Below are 19,067 nucleotides of genomic sequence, written 5' to 3' on the forward strand. Positions count from 1 at the left end.
AGTCGTACAACGCTGTCTGGTGGTAAGGCAGCAGCTAGCTGGTTTGAAAACACCACAACGATGCAGTAAATCGTTTATGTCAACAAGCAGCGAACATAAAGCTCCTTAGAAATATAGTACCACCTGGGCCGCTATCTTGTAGCAATGCCTTTAAAGTAATAATGCCTTTTCGCGCTTATCGCGCTCTGTCAGTGGTCAGAGCGACGGTCCGCTCACGATATCAGCGTTGATAATGCGAGCGGACCGTCGCTCTGACCACTGACAAAGCGCGATAAGCGCGAAAGGGCATTATTACTTTAAAGGCATCGCTACAAAATACCGGCCCTGTGCGTATCGCAAGGAACACGTTTGTAGGTGAGCGCTTTGTACTTATTTCTAGCTGATTGCTCGCCATCGTTTAAAAATGCGTTTCTGAGATTTAAGGTTGATATATCACAACTAGTACTATGCGGAGACGCGAAACGAGCTCAGTTTTGCATGTTCCAACTGCGATGTTATAATTTATTATCTTCACTGTTCTTCAGTATGGAAGCGTTTTTAACCTACCCTGGAAGGATGGACCTAATGAGTTTGCCCAGAGACAAGGTCAACACCACAGAATATTCTCGGTGCACTTCAGGGAGGTGGATATTATGGACCGAGCGAGAAGCAGGCCGTGAGAAGCTATTCTGCGCATTGGCCATTAGAGCAATTACAATAAATGTTTTTTTACGTGTGCGTACGTGAAACACCATACGCGTTTTGATGCATTCTATAGTGTGGTGCACTGTCTGCTCCAATCCTGGTTTTCGCAAACGAACACAATAAAGTGAGGTCCAAAGAACTGTTGTGTTGTAAGTGGAATTATTTTAAATAGAATTTGGGCACATACTTGCTTTACGCAGTCTCCACATTAGATGAACAGCTGTGGGTAGTCCAACGGGCCCGCGAAGCGGCCGATAGGCTAGACCTTTCGGTCCCAACGTGGGAGCGGCCCGCTTCGGGCTAGGAATCTAGCGCGGACCCAATGGACCAAAATAAAGTTTTTCCATCCATCCACATGCTTGCTTGATTGTAATAATGAACGCAACTGCGTGCATGAAAACGCAAAAAGAACCCACTGCGCACAAGCACGCAGCAGGAATGCACGAATGGCACGGCTGGACAGGAGAGGAGCGCGGAGGGCGCGCTTTGGTGCGGCGGTGCGTCTGATAACGCCTGCGACAAAAAAGTAGAAAAAGAAAGAGCGCGCCGCGGACAGCTAAAGAAATAAAAAAAGAGCATTGCGCGAGAGATGAGGGGAGTGCGAGGCGAGGCATGGGAGCGGGATAGGAAAATCAAGAGGTAAAGGAGAAAACTAGTTGAACAACGTTATCTTAAAAAAGGAAGAAGAAAAGTGCTGTAGCGAAAGGGAGAGGGTAAAAAAATCACTTTTCTTTTTTTTTTCTTTTTTTTTTCGCCGCCGTAGTACCGTCATCCATCCGCTAGGGCTTAACTGAAGTGCGCCTTGGCGCTAGCGTCGACTGAGCGTCTGCTATAGGAGAACCAATGGGAGGTATAGGAAGATTCACCCCCTTGTCTCGACTGCTTTGATTGTTTTAGAAATGGTGGGAAAGGATGCTGGAAAGCAAGATACAAGCCTGAAAGAACTGCGCGACTTAGCCGAAGCACTTGAGACTTTCCGGCGTGATATTAGAGCGGAGAGGCGGGAGATTAAAGATGGTATTTCAGAGCTGAAGGATGACGTGTCCTACTGCACTGATATCTGCAACGACGTGAAAGATACGACCGCCGACATAAAAAACTTGAGGATGGAAATGCAGTAACTGTTGAAACAAAACATGGATTTGAAGGCCGAAAAAGCAAAGCTAACACAAAGGTGCGAGGACCTCGAGCAGTATCACCGCCTCAACAATCTCGAGGTGACAGGAGCCCCTGCTGGCAGCAACCCACTGACCGTGATAAAAAAAAAATAGGCCAGAGCGTGGGTGAATGTGTTGAAGATGACGACGTTGACACGTGTCACTGGGTTCGTACGCCGAAACCGGGCGTCCAGAATATAATTGTGCGCTTTATTAGATGAAGCAAGCGAAATGCTCGGCTGTCGAAAAGTAAGAAGCAAACGCTCAACAGCTCACTGTTTGGTAAGGAAGAACGACGACCAATCTTTGTAAATGAGCACTTGACACCCAAAAATAAAAACTTGCTTGCGGCTGCGATTCACAAAAAGAAGGAAGCGCACTGGAAATTTGTATGGACGTCTGGAGGCAGGGTGCTTGCACAAAGAAAATGAGGAATCCCCTGTTATTCACATCGCTGATACGCCAGATTTGGAGCAAATCCACAGCCAGTAGGAATAGTCTTGCCTTTATTTTCCTTTCTTTTTTTGTTCGTTTGTGCTATTCGTATTACGCATGGCGGAACTGATCGACAACTGCAGATATTATAGTGTCAATGAGAGAGAGAGAGAGAAAATGATTTAATGAAAGGCAGGGAGGTTAACCAGGTAGTGTCAATGAATTTAACAGCGAGCTATCCACAAAAGAACAAGGGTTTATAATAATACACATAAATTGCAGAAGCATAAAGAGAAAAGCAGATGATATTGCAGTTTTGCTCTCATCCACATCTTCTGATATTGACACTGTAATCTTTATGGAAACTTGGATTTATTTCAAGGTTACTTTGTCTCATGAAATCCTTGAACACGTGTCAGTTATGACCGCAGACACTTAGTGTCTAAGTATGCGAATTAGCAAATTGTTAATTATTGCGGTTTATCGTCCACCCCAGGGGCATAAAAATAAATTCTCAGAATTTCTGGACACAATACTTGAGACCACTAGTTCTCCTAATACTACTTGTGTCGTTATGGGTGACACCAACATAGATTTCAGTTCAGCTGACCCATATGCGAAAAAGTTTGAACTTGTTTTTTAAACTTACGGTTTAACAAAGTACATAACAAAACCAACCAGGATTACTACGCACAGTGCAACAGTAATAAATATTTGTGCTTCGAATGTAAACCCATGCGAATCAAAAACTCGGATTCTTTCCTATGACTTAAGCGATCACCTCCCTGTATGTTTTGCTTCATTTGCTCCCGAAAAAAACAGCCAACCAACTAAACAGCTCACAACTGAGCGACTAATAAATGATGAAACGAGGGAAACGTTTTTCAAATAGTTAAACAATTTGATTGGCAACACGTCTACTCCAAAGAAAATGTAAACAATGCCTATGATACATTCAGTTGCTTCGCGCTTGCTATGACGCTGCGTTTCCAGTAAAAATATCTTCAAGAAATACGAAAAAGCGAAGGAAGCTACGGGTTACCTGAAATTTATATTATCGTATCAAAGTAAAGAATAAGTTATATTATGACTTTGTGAGCACGCGGGTGCCTGATAAGTTCGAACTATACAAAAAATACTGGAAAGCCCTAACGTCCGATCTGAAAAAAGCAAAGCACCAATATTACGTGAAAACGTTTGAAAGAATTTACAACGACCAAAGAAAGATATGGGCCGTGGTGAACTCGCTCACTTCGAGGAAAAAAGTTACTAGTGTATGTGAGGAGCGTAGCATAAATAGAGAAACGTTGCGCGAGGAAAGATTGGCTGATGCTATGAATACTCACTTTATTAACGCCGGTTCCTGTGTATCTTCTGGTGAAACAGAATGCGATGATGGCGCTCTCAATGCAAATACAATCTTTCAATCTATCTACATGCAACCTACAGACCAGGTAGAACTATCAAATATAATAAAACAATTAAAGAATAATGTAGCGCCAGGGATCGATGAAATATGCCCAACTGAAATAAAGTTAGTTGCACCGTTAATTTGTGGGGTACTTAGTCACATCGTTAATCTTTCTCTGTAAAAAGGCATTTTTGCGAGCCAGTTAAAGGCGGCGAAAGTTAATGCGATCTATAAAGGGGGTGGTGTAAACAACTGGTCGAACTATCGTCCCATATCTGTACTTTCCACAATATCAAACATTTTTGAAGCCGTTATTTATGAAAGACTCCTGGCATTCTTTCAAAACATCGACTAATAGCCGAAAATAAATATGGCTTTCAAAAGCACAAATCAACTGAGCAGGCCCTAGTAAATATAAAAAACGAAATAATCGAAAATGTGGAGAATACGGAATATACGCTTGGTCTTTTTCTAGTCTGCAGGAAAGCCTTTGACTCTATACAATTCGATTTATTACTCAACTAATTTCAAGGTATGGAGTCCGAGGCATTGCTCTTGATCTTCTCAGAAGCTACTTATCTGATCGTTTTCAACTTGTAAAGAATAACGGAGCGTTTTCAACAGAAATGAAAATAAAACAAGGCGTCCCTCAGGGCTCTATACTTGGGCCACTATTATTTATCATCTTTATAAATTATATTGTTTCTATCCCTGGTACCTCTCTGACGGCATCATGTATGCAGATGACACAAATATATTTTTTTCCTCCCATAACCTTGCAACAGTTGAACGCGATGCCAATGCATATCTTTTTCATCTATCCAGATGACTAAAACGGAACAAACTGACATTAAAAGCCTCCAAAACTACATACATGATATTTCGACCTACCAACAAGCCATTGTACAGAAACTTAATGCTAAAATTTGAAGAGAGCGTAATTAAACATGTTGATGAACAAAAATTTCTCGGGGTATGGTTTCAAGACAAACTAAGTTGGACTACACATATAAATTACCTCATTTCAGACTTAGCACGTACCGTTGGATGTTTGTACAGAATAACCCACCTTATACCACTTTGGCTAAAGCGAACTCTTCATTATTCTCTTTTCTATTCCAAACTTACACATGGTTTACTTCTCTGGGGTACCACTACAAAAACAAATTACAACAAGCTTGTTATATTTCAAAAAAAGATTTTACGGTCTTTCGAAAATTATTATGGTAAAGTGCAAGATTTAAGAACGGCTCCCTTATTTATAAAACATGGCATACTGCGGGCAGACCCGTTATAATATTTCAAGCTATTGCAACTAATACACAACAACAGTCTACACAAAAGATGAAATAATTCCTAGCTATTGTCTAAGATTCCGAAAACGACGCACTCCCAAAATACGAACTGAATACGGACGACAGATAAGGGAATATCAGGTAGCTGATGTATTAAATAAGGTCAAAGAAAAATTGAATTTCAGTGCCACTATAAATATTTTTAAACATAACATAAAACATTTATTAATAATTTCTGAAATAAAATACTCTCAGCAATAATGTTTGCTATGATTCTTTATCTACTTACTTTTTATTTTTTGGTATGTATAAATATACGAACGCACGCAATCTGTATTTGTGTATACAAACATAATCGTATGTTGTATGAATATAGTTGCATAATAAAAATAACAATTATGTGTGATGCGTGTTTAATATATATATGTACCGCATACAGTATGTCAGTAATATAGACAAGCATATACATAGATACTATAAAAGTGTAAAATGGTTAAGTTCTGTGTGTTTTTTCTGTATTTGTTTTTTTTTTTTTTTGTGATGAAAGCATTACTGTCATCTTTGCCTAAAACCGCTCACCAAACTGTAAAGGGTCAGAGGCCTTTGTCAGGCATTTTAAGCCTTTAGCCTCTGCCTCTCTAGCAGGCTCTGTGTTAGGTCTATTGAAAATAAAGGTGAAATTGAAAAAAAATTAATGAAACTTAGCGCCATGGAATGTAAATTTGCCGAGTTTCCCGTCGTATTTCTGACAAGGAGCATGTACTCTCTGACTAACGCTAACTTAATGCTACTTAATTCTTACGAATACATCGCAGTGCATATTTCTGTCAGTCTTTCCTGGCCAGTTCACATCGATTAGGTAAACAGTAATGCTAACCATGCTGTTGGCTACATTTGGAGGAATTTCTCCTTGGCGCCCACTAATCTTGTCTAGTATTGTAGCAAACACTAGTACGAACCAAACTATAGTATTCAGCATCCATTTCAGACCCACATAATAACACGCACAATCTTAACATTTAAAATCACGCTGCTCGTTTTGTCTAAATAACTATTTTCACAGTGCTAGCGTTAGTGAACTATGAACGTTACAATATTAGGCTTTCTAATATTTCACTCTATGGCGAAATCTCACATCTGTTTTTTTTTCACAAGTTTTATATATTTAACCCATGGCTACTTGCTTATCTGTTTTTACCTCGACCGTGTTTTCATTTCGCGGTTCATGTGCCCAAGAGTCGCAAAAAGAAGAAATGCAATTCTTGAGTACTAAAAACAAGTAGGGACCACAACTAGATCCCAGGCTCCTCTCCTCCACAATCGTTGGTAAGGCCTTCAAGAGTGCTGTTTCTGAATATCTTTTTAGAATTTTGTTTGCTGGCATTTATATTTATGTAATTTTGTAACCCCCGCTCCTCTTTGTAATGCTTCAGCTCTGAGAGTAAATAATTGAAATGAAACATGAGCCAAGCTTCTCGCGTGTTGACATTGTGCGCAAGAGCGTCAACAAAACGGTATGGTAGGTCATGACAGCTCATGTTATCAGAAAAAAGTATCATGCATGCGTTAGTAACGCATTTATTGCTTTATATTTCGCAGAGGTTTTTTAAGGCCAAAATTTGCTGAGTATGATAAACCTGGACAATCAAACATTTTTGCCTAGCGTTGAGCGTGCGAAAAAATTTATGTCCTATGATTCGTCCCCCTACAAATAATTAAACCAAGTGGTAGCTCGCACTTTGTGTATGTCCTTTATCTATGCCAGAAAATGCATTTACCAAAGCAATAGTCGTGCAGCCGCAAGTTGCCATGTCATTGCGGAGAACGATGTTTTCGTCTGAAGGGCCATGTTATTCGGCGAACACGCTATTTATATAGGAACACCGCAGCAAACAGCTAAGCTGAGCTTACACCGCCCACGGACACTTACTATACGTGCCTTGTGTTCGAACTTCACAAACACAAAAATGTATCCTTCACGGTGGTGCCGAAAACATAATGTTACCCGGCTTGCGCACTAGCTTTTTGGCATTATGTAAAACGCCTAAAGCCATTGATCTCACGCTCACACTGCACATCAATGAGGGAGGCAGGCGTCAGCTTCCATATACCGATAAATGACTAATCGTTTCAACGCAACACCTGCCATAAACCTGTGGCGATCTGTTGAGTTTGACACAGATGTGTTGCTTAAAGAAATATGCAGTACTAATGTAAGGTTCTTGAAAATAAAAAGATGCAGCATCTTCCTGACTGACGGTTCCCACGCAGAGTTGAGGTGAATACTCCATCCGTTTATGTGTCATGAAGCGAATTATCAAAAGCCAAGGAATATGGGAACCCAACTCACCTGACCAATTTCTTCCCATTTCCTTCCACTACGATTGGATCTCTCCAGTAGAGCGTACACCAGCGGTACTCGCGAATTGGCACTGCGCACCGCATCAGGTCTTGTCCAGGTTACATGAAAATGCTGTCCTCTTCGCTCAACCCGAGGTGCTCGGTGGAAAATACCGGCTACCGAGCTGGCTCCTGCATTTCAAGTTTAAGCAAAGAAGTCTGAAGAACTTGCCACCCTGACATTTTCTCAATTTCAACTTCTTGCCATAGTGACAACACAAGGCTGAGCAATGCGCTATTCACACAAGCACTAATCTAGAAGCTGTCCAACTTCAAAGCTGTAAGGAAGCCTTCGAAATCGTTAAGTTCTCATGACGTAAAAAAAGCACCCATAGCATGCGAAATATGTCAGATGCTTATTTTAGCGAATAATTTCGTTTGATCACATGCATACACTTTGAACTTTGAACTGGTCACAGCACTCACCTTGAGGGGTATTTTTCCGAAATGCACAAGCGGCTCGACATCCGGCAAACTGCATTGATAAGAAAGGGCATTGTTATTCGCGTGTCAAAAAAGTGTCGCAGTTTCGCCAGAAAGGAGAAGCATCGATTGCGATAGCAAATTAGTGGACATCTATACGAAGTAAGCATAGTAGTTTTATCGGTCCTGTAAACTTGTTAACATAGGTATACTAACTAAATTAACAAGCATGGTATATCACGCGCGCACAAGCAAACATGAACACATCTCACTCGAGGACCGTGGAAACTGGCTGTCAAAAGAATTGAGTGAGGAAGCGCGGCAGCAGCAGCGAGTGAATCGACCTCGTGCTGTCGCTCGCAACAACGCGAATTAAGCCGTGAAAAACTGGGCGGGCGCCCGCCGGCGTAGAACGCGCGCCCCTCCCTCCCCCGGGAGCCTTGCGCGCTACAAAAGAAGGCACGCTTCCTCCCCACTTGCCTCCCTTGCGTGCGCAAGATTGAGCCGCGATCGCCGGCTCACCGTCGCACGCTTTCATTCGCAGTACAGCATACGGCACGCGGTGACGGTTTCACCGCCTTGGGTTTTATGCGGAACCTCACAGTGACGGTGACCGCGACGACAGAAATGCGCCTGCAGTGTCCGTATACTTGCTGTCGCAATAATAAAACAGTGGAAAGCTTTATACAACATTGCCTGTGCCAAGTTATGCCAATTACGCCGCCACCGGAGTGCTAAATATTGTTTTCTTCTTCAAGTAAGTAATATTGTAGGCGTATCTAAAACATTAAAGTGGCGTGAAAGATATTTGCATGGTTACCTTTATTTACTGTATATTATTTTGCGCACCATGATTTAAAAACCAAAAGTATGCTATATCCCTCCGCAGGATACGTGGCAACCAACTGAGTACTGCTGAATGGTTGCTCATAAATATGTGCAATATTCAGCACTTTTCTGCACCAGTCACTTGTAGTGACTTTGCAGATTTATTTCACGAGTAAAATTAAAATTAAGGGATCCCTGTCCGGGCTCCGTCAGCGCTAGCTGTCACCTGTATTTGCGCATACGGAGATGCCAAGGCAGTCCTGACGCTGGATGATTTTGGTCCCCTTATTCTGTCAAAATGGTGCTAGTGTCTGCCTCTCAGCTTGAAGAACGTCCCCAATAATGCTTCCATGTTTAAGTGAAAAGCCTCCAGCCTTCGCTGCCGGCTCTCCGACTTTATACAATTTATTTACAGGGAATTTTTTCCGCTGACTGCAATCTGAGAGTCCAGAGCGCGCACTGGCATTCACCTATTTGAATACATTGTGCTTTCCCTTAAAAGAAATTAAAGACCCGCGAGATGTGCTATCAATACGCCGTCTCCTAATGACTTTCATGACGCTAGGCTAATGCAAAGAAACACGAACGTCAGCTTGATAAGTTGGAGAGGAGAAAATGACGGTTTTTCTTCTCGAAAGTCAATCCCATCAAAACGCTCTCAACAAATTTGAGCATTACTTCACTTCACTTTATTACCTCGAAACCCCATTGGAGATATATTACATAAGGGGTGAGTAATAAAGTTAATATTTGATTCATTGGTGACGAATAATCTTAACGCGCAAATCAGCGCGCGACAACACGACACAAATAACAAGAATAAACGCACAGGGCCACCACAGCACTGACAACTAATTTTAACGCGATAGCGTTAAGTGCCCAATGTCGCAGAAAATCTGGTGTCGGCTTCGGCGTTAAGCATCGGCGTCTGGCCGAAATAATCATGCCCAACCACATCATCCCGAACCACCTCGACCACACAGGTCCTCCGCGTGGCGCACGGCGTTAGTGAACAAAAATTGAATTTCTGAAAGTAAAATTCGCCAGAAAAATCATAATGTACGACTGAACCACATCCTGCAGTCGTGATAGCGTCAGATTGTAATTTGAATATACGAAAAAAAGCCTGATAAGCAGCCAGGGATCTTTGAATGCTATCGCGTTCCACTCTAAAGGCGCACTTTAAGCGTCCTCCAATTCTGATGGTGTTTCGCTGTACTTTGGTACTAGGAAACATTGAGGGGAATGTTGAAGACCGAGCCTTTGTAAATTTTGGACACGCACGCGTCTCGGGCGAACAGCAAACCATTAATAAAATAATAAATAAAAGTCCTAGGGCCTTCACATTTTGATATAAGACGGCTTAAATTGCTCCTGTAATAATGTCTTCCCAGCAATGCATTTGTGTTTAAAATTGAAGCCGACTTTAAAGGGATCAGTGTAAGCTTGGTCTTTGTAAGCTGGCTTCCCCAGTTGTGTGTTGCAGTGAAGCGAAGCCTACTCATAAAGAAAAATGAGATGCGAACGGAGCCCGATAACGTTATCGCGTTCCACTCTAATAGGAGAAGCTTAAGCGCCCTCCAATTTCTTTGTTTGGAAAAAGCAGAGTGAAATCAAAGGTTTGTCAGAAGCCCGTGTAGTCGGGAAAATTCATGGCGGGAAATATCCAGCGCCGACCAATCGCTTAAAAACAAAAAAAGAAGACGTTACGGCCCCGCTACGTAACGGCCGTAACGTCTTTTTCAAAAAGCAGAGTGATGCACACAAACCAGCAGAATGCCATGCGACAAAAAATGAAATATTTGATCATACTGAAGCATTAGAACTGCCTCAGATGTTTGTTCCAACTAGCCTAAATGTTTGCATTAAGTATTTCGAGCATAACTCGCAGTCTGAGAACCCCGCCAACTGGTCTATCTATTCTAGAGCGTAGCTGTTAGGCGTCCGTTTCGGCGGCGACCGTCGGCATCTCTCGTAACCGAGCGAACAAGTGCAGCGAGGGATGAAAGAGCAAACGCGGAGTGGAGCGGGGGATGAAAGATGGCGATAGCGAGGACAGAGCGAAGAGGAAAGCGGAGGAAAAAAGAGGGTGCAGCGGAACCATGAGGTGGAAAGCCGAGGAGGAGGGTATGGCGAAAGCGTGAGAATAAAAGCGCGGTGCTGCACAAGACAGGCTCTAGGCGACGGTGGCTACGAGGTGGCGCCAGAGTAGCGCGCATCGTCTGTTCATCAATGACGCCAACGATTAGATATGCGGCGAGCGCGTCCTCCAATACCACATATGGAAACAAAGGGCTGCATGAGTGAAGGTCTGTCCGCGGCGGCTGCTGTGAATCCTGCCCGCGCGTCACCCACGCGCTGCTTCTCACGATCTCCAGATTAGCGAGACAGACGCGCCACACTTCGCTCCATTTGCACCGTGCCGCCCGAGACATCGTCTGCTCCAGCCAAAATATCGCGAAATGAAAACAGGTATAGAGCTGCGCTCCAAATTCGCATTATTGAGTATCGTAATCATAGGTAAAATTTTTAGTTCTGACCACCGCCCTGCAACGTCGGCGAGCCAAACGTGGTTGAGACTACAGATCACTGGCCTAGAGGCGCCTGCAGCTTTGCCTCTCCCAGCTCTGAGAAGCAGTCTATCGCTAAACGTTGAACCACACCCTTTTGGGTCAATGTAGCTGACGCGTGGCGTCGATATTGAAGGCATTTTCGTAGGCGTTGGCCGAATCGGCGACTTCGAGTTTTCACACATAGGGACGAAGCCCACACGGCTTCTTCACATCCTTAATGGCAGCTGGTATGTGGCCGCTTCGAATGCAGCTGGATACGGGCTCATGCTATTCCATTCTTGCGCTCATACCTTGCGAATATACGCTTATATAAGCTCCTATCACCCTCCGGTCCTTCTCAGCTGCACAGGAAACTTAGTAAAGGTATTATCGATCCACCTGGACTCGGCGTTGATAAGCATGAATAGCCACCCTGCGCAGACGTCAAGATGTTAGAGAAGGCCGCCGCAGCATTGGCAATGTAATTAGCTGTGCTCATAGTGTCAAACTGAAAAGAAAAAACACGCAAGGTTGCACTCGGTCGCGCAAGGCTTAGGCACAGCGAAACTTACTGGCTGCTACTGCTAGGTATTAACTTGGTTGCCTGCTAGGGCTTAACTTTGATTAACTACGCATGTAGGAAGGTATTCTCGAGCAATCATTTTCGGAAGTACCTTCCCTTTCGCGACATTTTGCATGGCTAGCGCTGGACGCGTCGGCGCCTACTAGCGACAGCGTTCCTGGCATGCCACAAACGCAAGCAGGCTAACCAAGGTTGGCACAGTGCCAAGAATGCTGCTGCTTGCCGACGCCGAACGTGTTGGAGGCTAGCCGCTCGATAGCAATCGGCCAGCTTCGCTGTGTGAGCTTTGCGTGGCCTGGTGCAAGCTTTCGCTTTTTTTTTTCTCTTGGCTCAGCTCGCCGCGGAGGGAAGAAAGACGGGGGTTGGGAAGGCACAAAGCTAGTGAGGAGGAGACCGCACACGTGGTCTCCTCCTCCTCCTCCACTGGGTAGACATGGCTATGGCGCGTCAGTTTCTTGGCACGCACCACAAATTACGGCTGGCTTAAACAGCTTCGCTGTTAAAAAACTGCACATAGGATTGCCGTGGCCACGTTGCTACACATCCTTGGACAATGTGACTGACGAAGCTGTAGTGTGCGCCTGTCACCACACTATAGCATTTCTATAGAAATTGTCAGCAGCATGCACCGCTGCATCACCAAATTCCTCAGCTGTCATTCCGTCTACATGTCCACAAAGCACAATGCACCAACCTCACAGAACCAACCTCATGGTAGAATACCCAAGGCGGTGAAATTCTACACGCAAGAAAGAAGAATTATATTTATTAACTCTGTGCAGGCATTTCTCTTTACAGCAGGTATGATGTCAGCTGAAAAGTGTGCCGTAAACGTTATGTCTCTCGCTACATATCTACGCGTCAGCATTGTCAATATTTTCACGTGACTGCGAGCAAAATAAATATACAAACATATGTAAATAAATGCGACAAAAGACGACGTTGGTCATTGTGTGGAAGAAAATGACGATTGTCGTTCCACCACCTCGGCTGTGTTGCAGCTCGCTGTACATGGCTTCTAAGTATATTTTCATTTATATATCTACCTGTGTCATTCCAGTCTTTGTCGAATTACTCACAGTCTCGTGACAATATGCATAGAGTCACAAGTACCTGCGTCCGACTTTCGACAAGCTGAGGACATTCGCAAAACTTGTTCGGAAATCAAGGGGAAAACTTTAGAACTAGGCTTAACAATCTTTTGTATGCTCTCAATCTACGCTGCCGGCTGCTCTGTGAATGCGCTTATACGCTTGTGCGCGGCAGTCTGTGGTGGTCTCCTTCGATATAGTCATACGGTATTACACAGACTTTCTCAGCCTAAGATTGAAGCGGTTGCAAGAATGCAAGCGAAACTTCTGAGGTTCTGTCGATGCTTGAAGAAAAACGCTTCGACTGTAGGAAGAACTGCGACTTCAACCACATTCATGAAGACAACCGGATGACGAAGCTGGACTGACTACTAAGGCACCACCACGATGGCCTGACTGCAACGGTATGACAAGGGATGCATGATTGCAACTGTCTAAAGACAACGCGGTGACGACGATGACATGGCGTCGGCGGCATAATGATGACTGAATGACGACACCATGACTGCTATAGAATGATGAAGAAGAACTGACGTCGTTGGATTGACGTAGAACGTTTGGCGACGAAGTCATGAGGATAATAGGATAAAAACGTTACTGAGGTGATGACAATGCTCAAACGACAGCGTGATGGCCACGCCATGAGGAATGTGTGACGACGACGGCATGACGAGAGTTGGATGAGGAAGCATGACGGTGTTCTGACAACGAATGCATAACTACTGTGTGACGACCTTGGCATAACGACGATGGGCATGATTACAGTCGAATGAGCAACCTGGAATGACGACAACGCAACGCCCGTGACGGCATCATTACTAAGAGCACATACCTAGTGTCCCAAGCTTTTAGACAACCTGTGTCACTCGTTCAGCGTAGATGGCGGGGCGACGACGCCATGACGAGAGTCGAATGACAAATCTGGAATTACGACGATGCAACGACTACGAGAATATACCTAGTGGCGCAAGCTCTTAGATAACTTGACGTTCTGGATCAGCGTAGAAGGCGTGATGACGCCTGCGTGACGACAGTCAGATCACGAAGCTGGAATAAGGACGATGGAACGACAATGAACGGAATCACGACCACGAGCACATGCCTGGGGCCCAGCTGGTTGGCCATCTGCGGCGGGCACAGAGTCCGCCCTGCGCTGTGTTTTCGCGACTTAGTTCGCGTTGATGCGAGCGGCAGCACGAAGGTCAATTCACTCGCTCGTGCTGCCGCGCTTACTCACCTTCAAACTATAATCCGGCTATCGGGCTATGAAGCTTTCTGATCCGCGTCGTGTAATGTCCTCAGCAAGGACGTCGTTTATGTTCGGTGTGAACTCACTTACGTGCTACATTCAGTTGTGCCTCACGACGACGACCAATACGTGCGTTTAACTGTAAAAACAGACACTTACATTTACTCCCGTCGCTGCATATATTTCTCCAACCCGTCGTTTTGACACGCAACGACTGAGTGCTTTGTTATCCATGACACCTGGCCCTTGGATCCTTAGTGGAGATTTTAACGCACACCACCTGGTCTGGGGGAGTGTGAAGATGGACTCCAAGGGAAGAAAACTAGTCGTATTTGCCTCGGACCAAGAGCTTTGTTGTCTCAATGACGGCAGCCCGACATATTTACGGGGTCTAACCTACACCAGCTGTCTGGACTTGATTTTCCTCTCTAATTGTCTTCTAAGCAGTATAAGGTGGTTCTCAGACATGGAAACCCATGGAAGAGATCACGTTCCTACCTATTTTAAGATCAAGGGAGTGGCCAAGTCTCTATCTACTGCCCTCTGTAGAACAGACTGGACGAAGTTCAGATCACGTATGGAAGACGAATGTCAAGAAGGCCACCCATCATTTCTAGAGAATCAGATTAGAAATGCACTGCAAGAGGCTATGTTCACTTTTAGGCCTTCTCCAAAGCATAATGAATATGAAGGTGAATTGGAAAGGCTTCGAGCGATTCGCGGACGCACGGAAAGAAGATACAGGCGCACCAAATGTATACATGATCTGAGGGAGGCGAGGGGAATCCAAAAGAAAATCCAGCGCCGCATTGATACGCTACAATCTCAGAAGTGGAAATCCTTTTGCGCGTCCTTGGATCCTCTAAAGCCTCTGTCCCGCATATGGAGAACTCTGCGTGGCCTACAATCGTCTCCGCAACAGCGCCACCTTTTTAAGTCTCTTGCCCTGCATCAAGGACGACGTGAGATCGACGATGCTGAGGATTCCTGCGCAAGAATCGCTGGCTTGCCATCACGAACTGTATCATTAGCACGTGATGTTGCGGCATCCGAGGACTCTCGCATGGATCTCTTGTTCTCTATGGAGGAGCTCGAAGCTGCGCTGGCGAGTTGTAGGAAGTCATCATCGCCTGGGCCCGAAGGAGTCACATACAGGGCACTTGGAAACCTTGGCCACAAAGCCCGTAGTGTACTCTTGGAGAGATACAACGAATCCTGGCGCGAAGGATTGATTCCTTGTGAGTGGAAAGTCAGCCGCCTAAAACCTTTACTTAAGAGCTCTAAATCTCCATTAGACTTGGCATCTTACCGTCCCATCGCTCTTGCCCGTTGCGTTGGGAAACTAATGGAAAGGATGGTGTTGACGCGTCTTGAATGGTATTTGGAACATAATGAGGTATAACCGAATGCAATGGCGGGATTCCGGCGCGGTCCGTCATCGGTCGATAACGTGCTTGATTTGGTAACATCTATTCAACACCAAAAAAGCATGAAACGTTTAACGGTGGCGATGTTTCTGATGTAAAAGGCGCATATGATAATGTAGTGCACCAAGCAATCCTCGATGGTTTGATCGATGTGGGTATTGGTGGCCGTGCACTGCGCTGGATTCACAGCTATTTGGAGGATAGATCCTTCTTCGTACTTACAGAAGATGGAATGACATCCCACCATATCACCAACAAAGGTGTGCCACAAGGCGGAGTGTTAAGCCCCACGCTCTTCAACGTAGCACTGCTAGGCCTTGTTGGATAATTGCCAAGGACGATCCATATATCCATCTATGCAGATGATATCTGCATCTGGGCTGCCGACGTAACGCGTCCGCAGATACGAGTGAGACTGCAGAAGGCGGTCACACAAACGTCGTCGTATCTGCGTATGAAAGGCCTATAACTATCCTCCGAAAAGTGCCGATTAGTCGCATTTGGGCGCAAAACAATGACTCCATATGTTATACGCATGAATGGACAAGTAACTGCTTACGAAACAAAACACCGCTTTCTTGCAGTTATCATCGATCGTGATTTGTCTTGGACGCCACATATTTCATATATGAAAAAGAGGCTGACTGCAATAGCACATATATTCAAATTTGTCGTCGGAGAGTCTTGGGGTGCATCTGTGGAATTGATGCTACAGCTGTACATGCATTATTTATGGACTTCCTACGATATAGCCTGCCCGTGCTGGGAAGCACCAGTAAAACGAAGCTTCGAACACTCCAGAGTATGCAAGCCCAAGTTCTACGGAGTGCCTCGGCCTCCCTAAGTGTGCATCCACAGTGGCCACATCGCCATAGCACGTGACCACCCTGTATCAACGTACTCTGCAGTCGACGCTCTAAGAGTGCACATTCGACATGTCGCAAGGACGCCCTTTCACCACCTTGCTTGCCTGCCAACATCTAGGCCGCATACGAGTTTTAGCCGTCTCCTGACTATACACGGAGCATCGCTACCATCGAATTACGTCCCTGCAGCATGGCCTTCGTTGCCACTGTGGTCTCTGCATTCACCTCGAATATGCCTCACCATTCCAGGCGTAAAGAATAAGGCACAAATGCCGTCAGCAGCATTGAAGCAGGCAGCATTACTGCTACTACATCAGGTCCACAGTGACCGCTTACATGTTTACACAGATGTGTGTGCCATGCACTCCAGTTCAGCAGCTGCAATATGTGTCCCAGCAAAATCTACAATAATAAAATTCCGGACATCGCACTTGACATCGATGACGGCTGTCGACCTTACAGCTCTGTGTGCAGCAATGAAATTTATCGACCAAGAACCGCCCATAAATGGTCTATCTTCTGCGATTCCAAGGGCGCCCTCCAGAGCTTGCTCTCTGCACTACGCCGTGGACCCCACGAACGACTTGTCACGGACACACGCGAAATTTACCATCAGGCAGTTGACAAAGGACATGACATCGTCTTTCAATGGCTGCCAAGTCACTGTGGTATCTTTGGAAACGAGCAAGCGGACGCAGCCGCTCGATCTTCACATACCAGTACGGATTGCGTCGCTATCCCTATGTCGAGAACAGATGCAGCACGAAAGCTCCGTGCGCTTGCTCGCGAGCTTACGTTAGCCCACTGGAATTCAACGGACTTTAAGAACCAGCGCCTCTGTTCCCTGGATCCTAATCTGAAGCTCCGCCTGCCACATGGCTTACCTCGACGGAGGTAACTCTCATTTGTCGCCTAAGACTTGGAGTACCTTTTACCAACGCGTACTCCTACCTTATCGGAATGGCCACAAGTCCAGATTGTGAAACTTGCGGGTGCAAAGAGACGATAGCGCATCTTCTGTGTGATTGTCGTCGTTTTAGTGCCCAAAGGAAAGTCCTGAGAACCACGTTCGACAAGATAGACAGCCGTCCCCTTACGTAAGGAAGCCAGAATTCTTGGTCCCTGGTCCCAGCCGACGTCGGAACGAACTGCTTTAAAAGCGCTAGTACGCTTTTTAAAAGAAACAGGACTTAGTGAAAAACTACAGAACGTGCGGACTGATACGTTTCTTTTTCTTTTCTTTTTAATCTTCTCTTGTTTTGTAATCTTTTCTGCCCTTACCCCATCCACCTGTGCAGAGTAGCCAACCGGACACTTAACCTGGTTAACCTCTCTGCCTTTTATCTCTTATTTTCCTTCCTTCCATCCTACTCACTCCAGCGTATTGGTTGCGAGTTTCCGCGGTCACCGAGTGAGATGCGTTCATGCATGCTTGTGCGCGCGTGATATACCATGCTTGTTAATTTGGTTAATATGTTGTGTTTACAAGTATATACGGCCTATAAAGCTACTACCCTTACTTCGTAAAGCTGGCCACTAATTTGCTATGGTAATTGATGCTTTGCCTTTCGGCCGAAATTGCGATTTTTTTTCTCAGTAGATGACATCATAGAGGAATAAGAGAATGGCCGGCAATCTATGCGATGTCACTTCATCACATATTCAAGAGTATATCAACTGTTTCAGCGATGGCCATCTCATTTCAATTTGTGAACAAAGTGCCCTTACAGGCACCGAAAAGTAAATTTCGTTGTTTGTTGGCCAGTGACAAGATTTATTACTATGAATACCACTACTACTATTATACATGGCTTTACGCGGCCAAGACGGTTCTCTGTCTAACATTTGACCGCAACAAACTATCTCCACACATAGCGCGGCACCGCGTCTATCACGTGGCACTGTTTTCGCATGCGTAGTGCCGCCACCTGCTGTCATTGAGACTTGCACCAGCGCGACCTTGACGGCAACAGGCGACAGGCCCCCCTATGTGTGATCCTGCATCTTCTAATAGCAGCTAAATGTACTTTGGCAAACTAGGAACACTTAAAGCTTGCATTTGTAGCCATATCTGTCTCGTATGCCGCACAATCCTCACCTATTTCAGTTCACCGGTCACCTGCGCGTCCCCACTTTTTCAGCAACATAGTGTACTAACAGTGTGTAATTTATTCAAATATAAATTGGGGATTCTTGTATATAAGTGTCTTAACGGTACCTTAACAGCCAACGTTTCCGAGAAATTTCAATTGTTAAAGTCTAATCCTACCAGGTCTGCCTCAAACAACAACTTTTTACTACCACATGCACGCACTAACTACGGCAAACATACTACCATATTTGCAGCTATTAAATTTTGGAATTCAATCCCACTAAGCACTAAACAATTGTCATTAGCAGCTTTTAAAAAAGAACTTAAACATCTTATCTCGCAATCATAACTCATCTGTATTTCTATGTCGGCGTTCTCTTAAATTTAGAGCTATTACTGTGTGCGTTATTTTCACATTTATTACTCATGCACATTGGAGTTGTTTCAATAGCTATATATCATTAATTAACGTCATTTTGTTCCCGATCCTACTGCCATTTTATTGTATGTTTCGTTCTTTTCATAGCTATGTATAAATACTGAACGTTGTTTTGTTACCATTTTAACTGGAATT

General features: G+C 44.7%; 1 protein-coding gene across 1 annotated transcript in view; it reads right to left on the reverse strand.

Moving 5' to 3' along the window:
* Positions 1–19,067, reverse strand: part of LOC119459313 (uncharacterized) — a 294,125-nt gene that overhangs the window by 189,937 nt on the left and 85,121 nt on the right. The window contains exon 5 of the mRNA XM_049671656.1: positions 7,809–7,857. Coding sequence (XP_049527613.1) covers positions 7,809–7,857 — 49 coding nt within the window. The remainder of the gene's footprint in view (positions 1–7,808; positions 7,858–19,067) is intronic.

Source organism: Dermacentor silvarum, chromosome 7 (genome assembly GCF_013339745.2).
Source record: "Dermacentor silvarum isolate Dsil-2018 chromosome 7, BIME_Dsil_1.4, whole genome shotgun sequence".
Lineage (NCBI taxonomy): Eukaryota > Metazoa > Arthropoda > Arachnida > Ixodida > Ixodidae > Dermacentor > Dermacentor silvarum.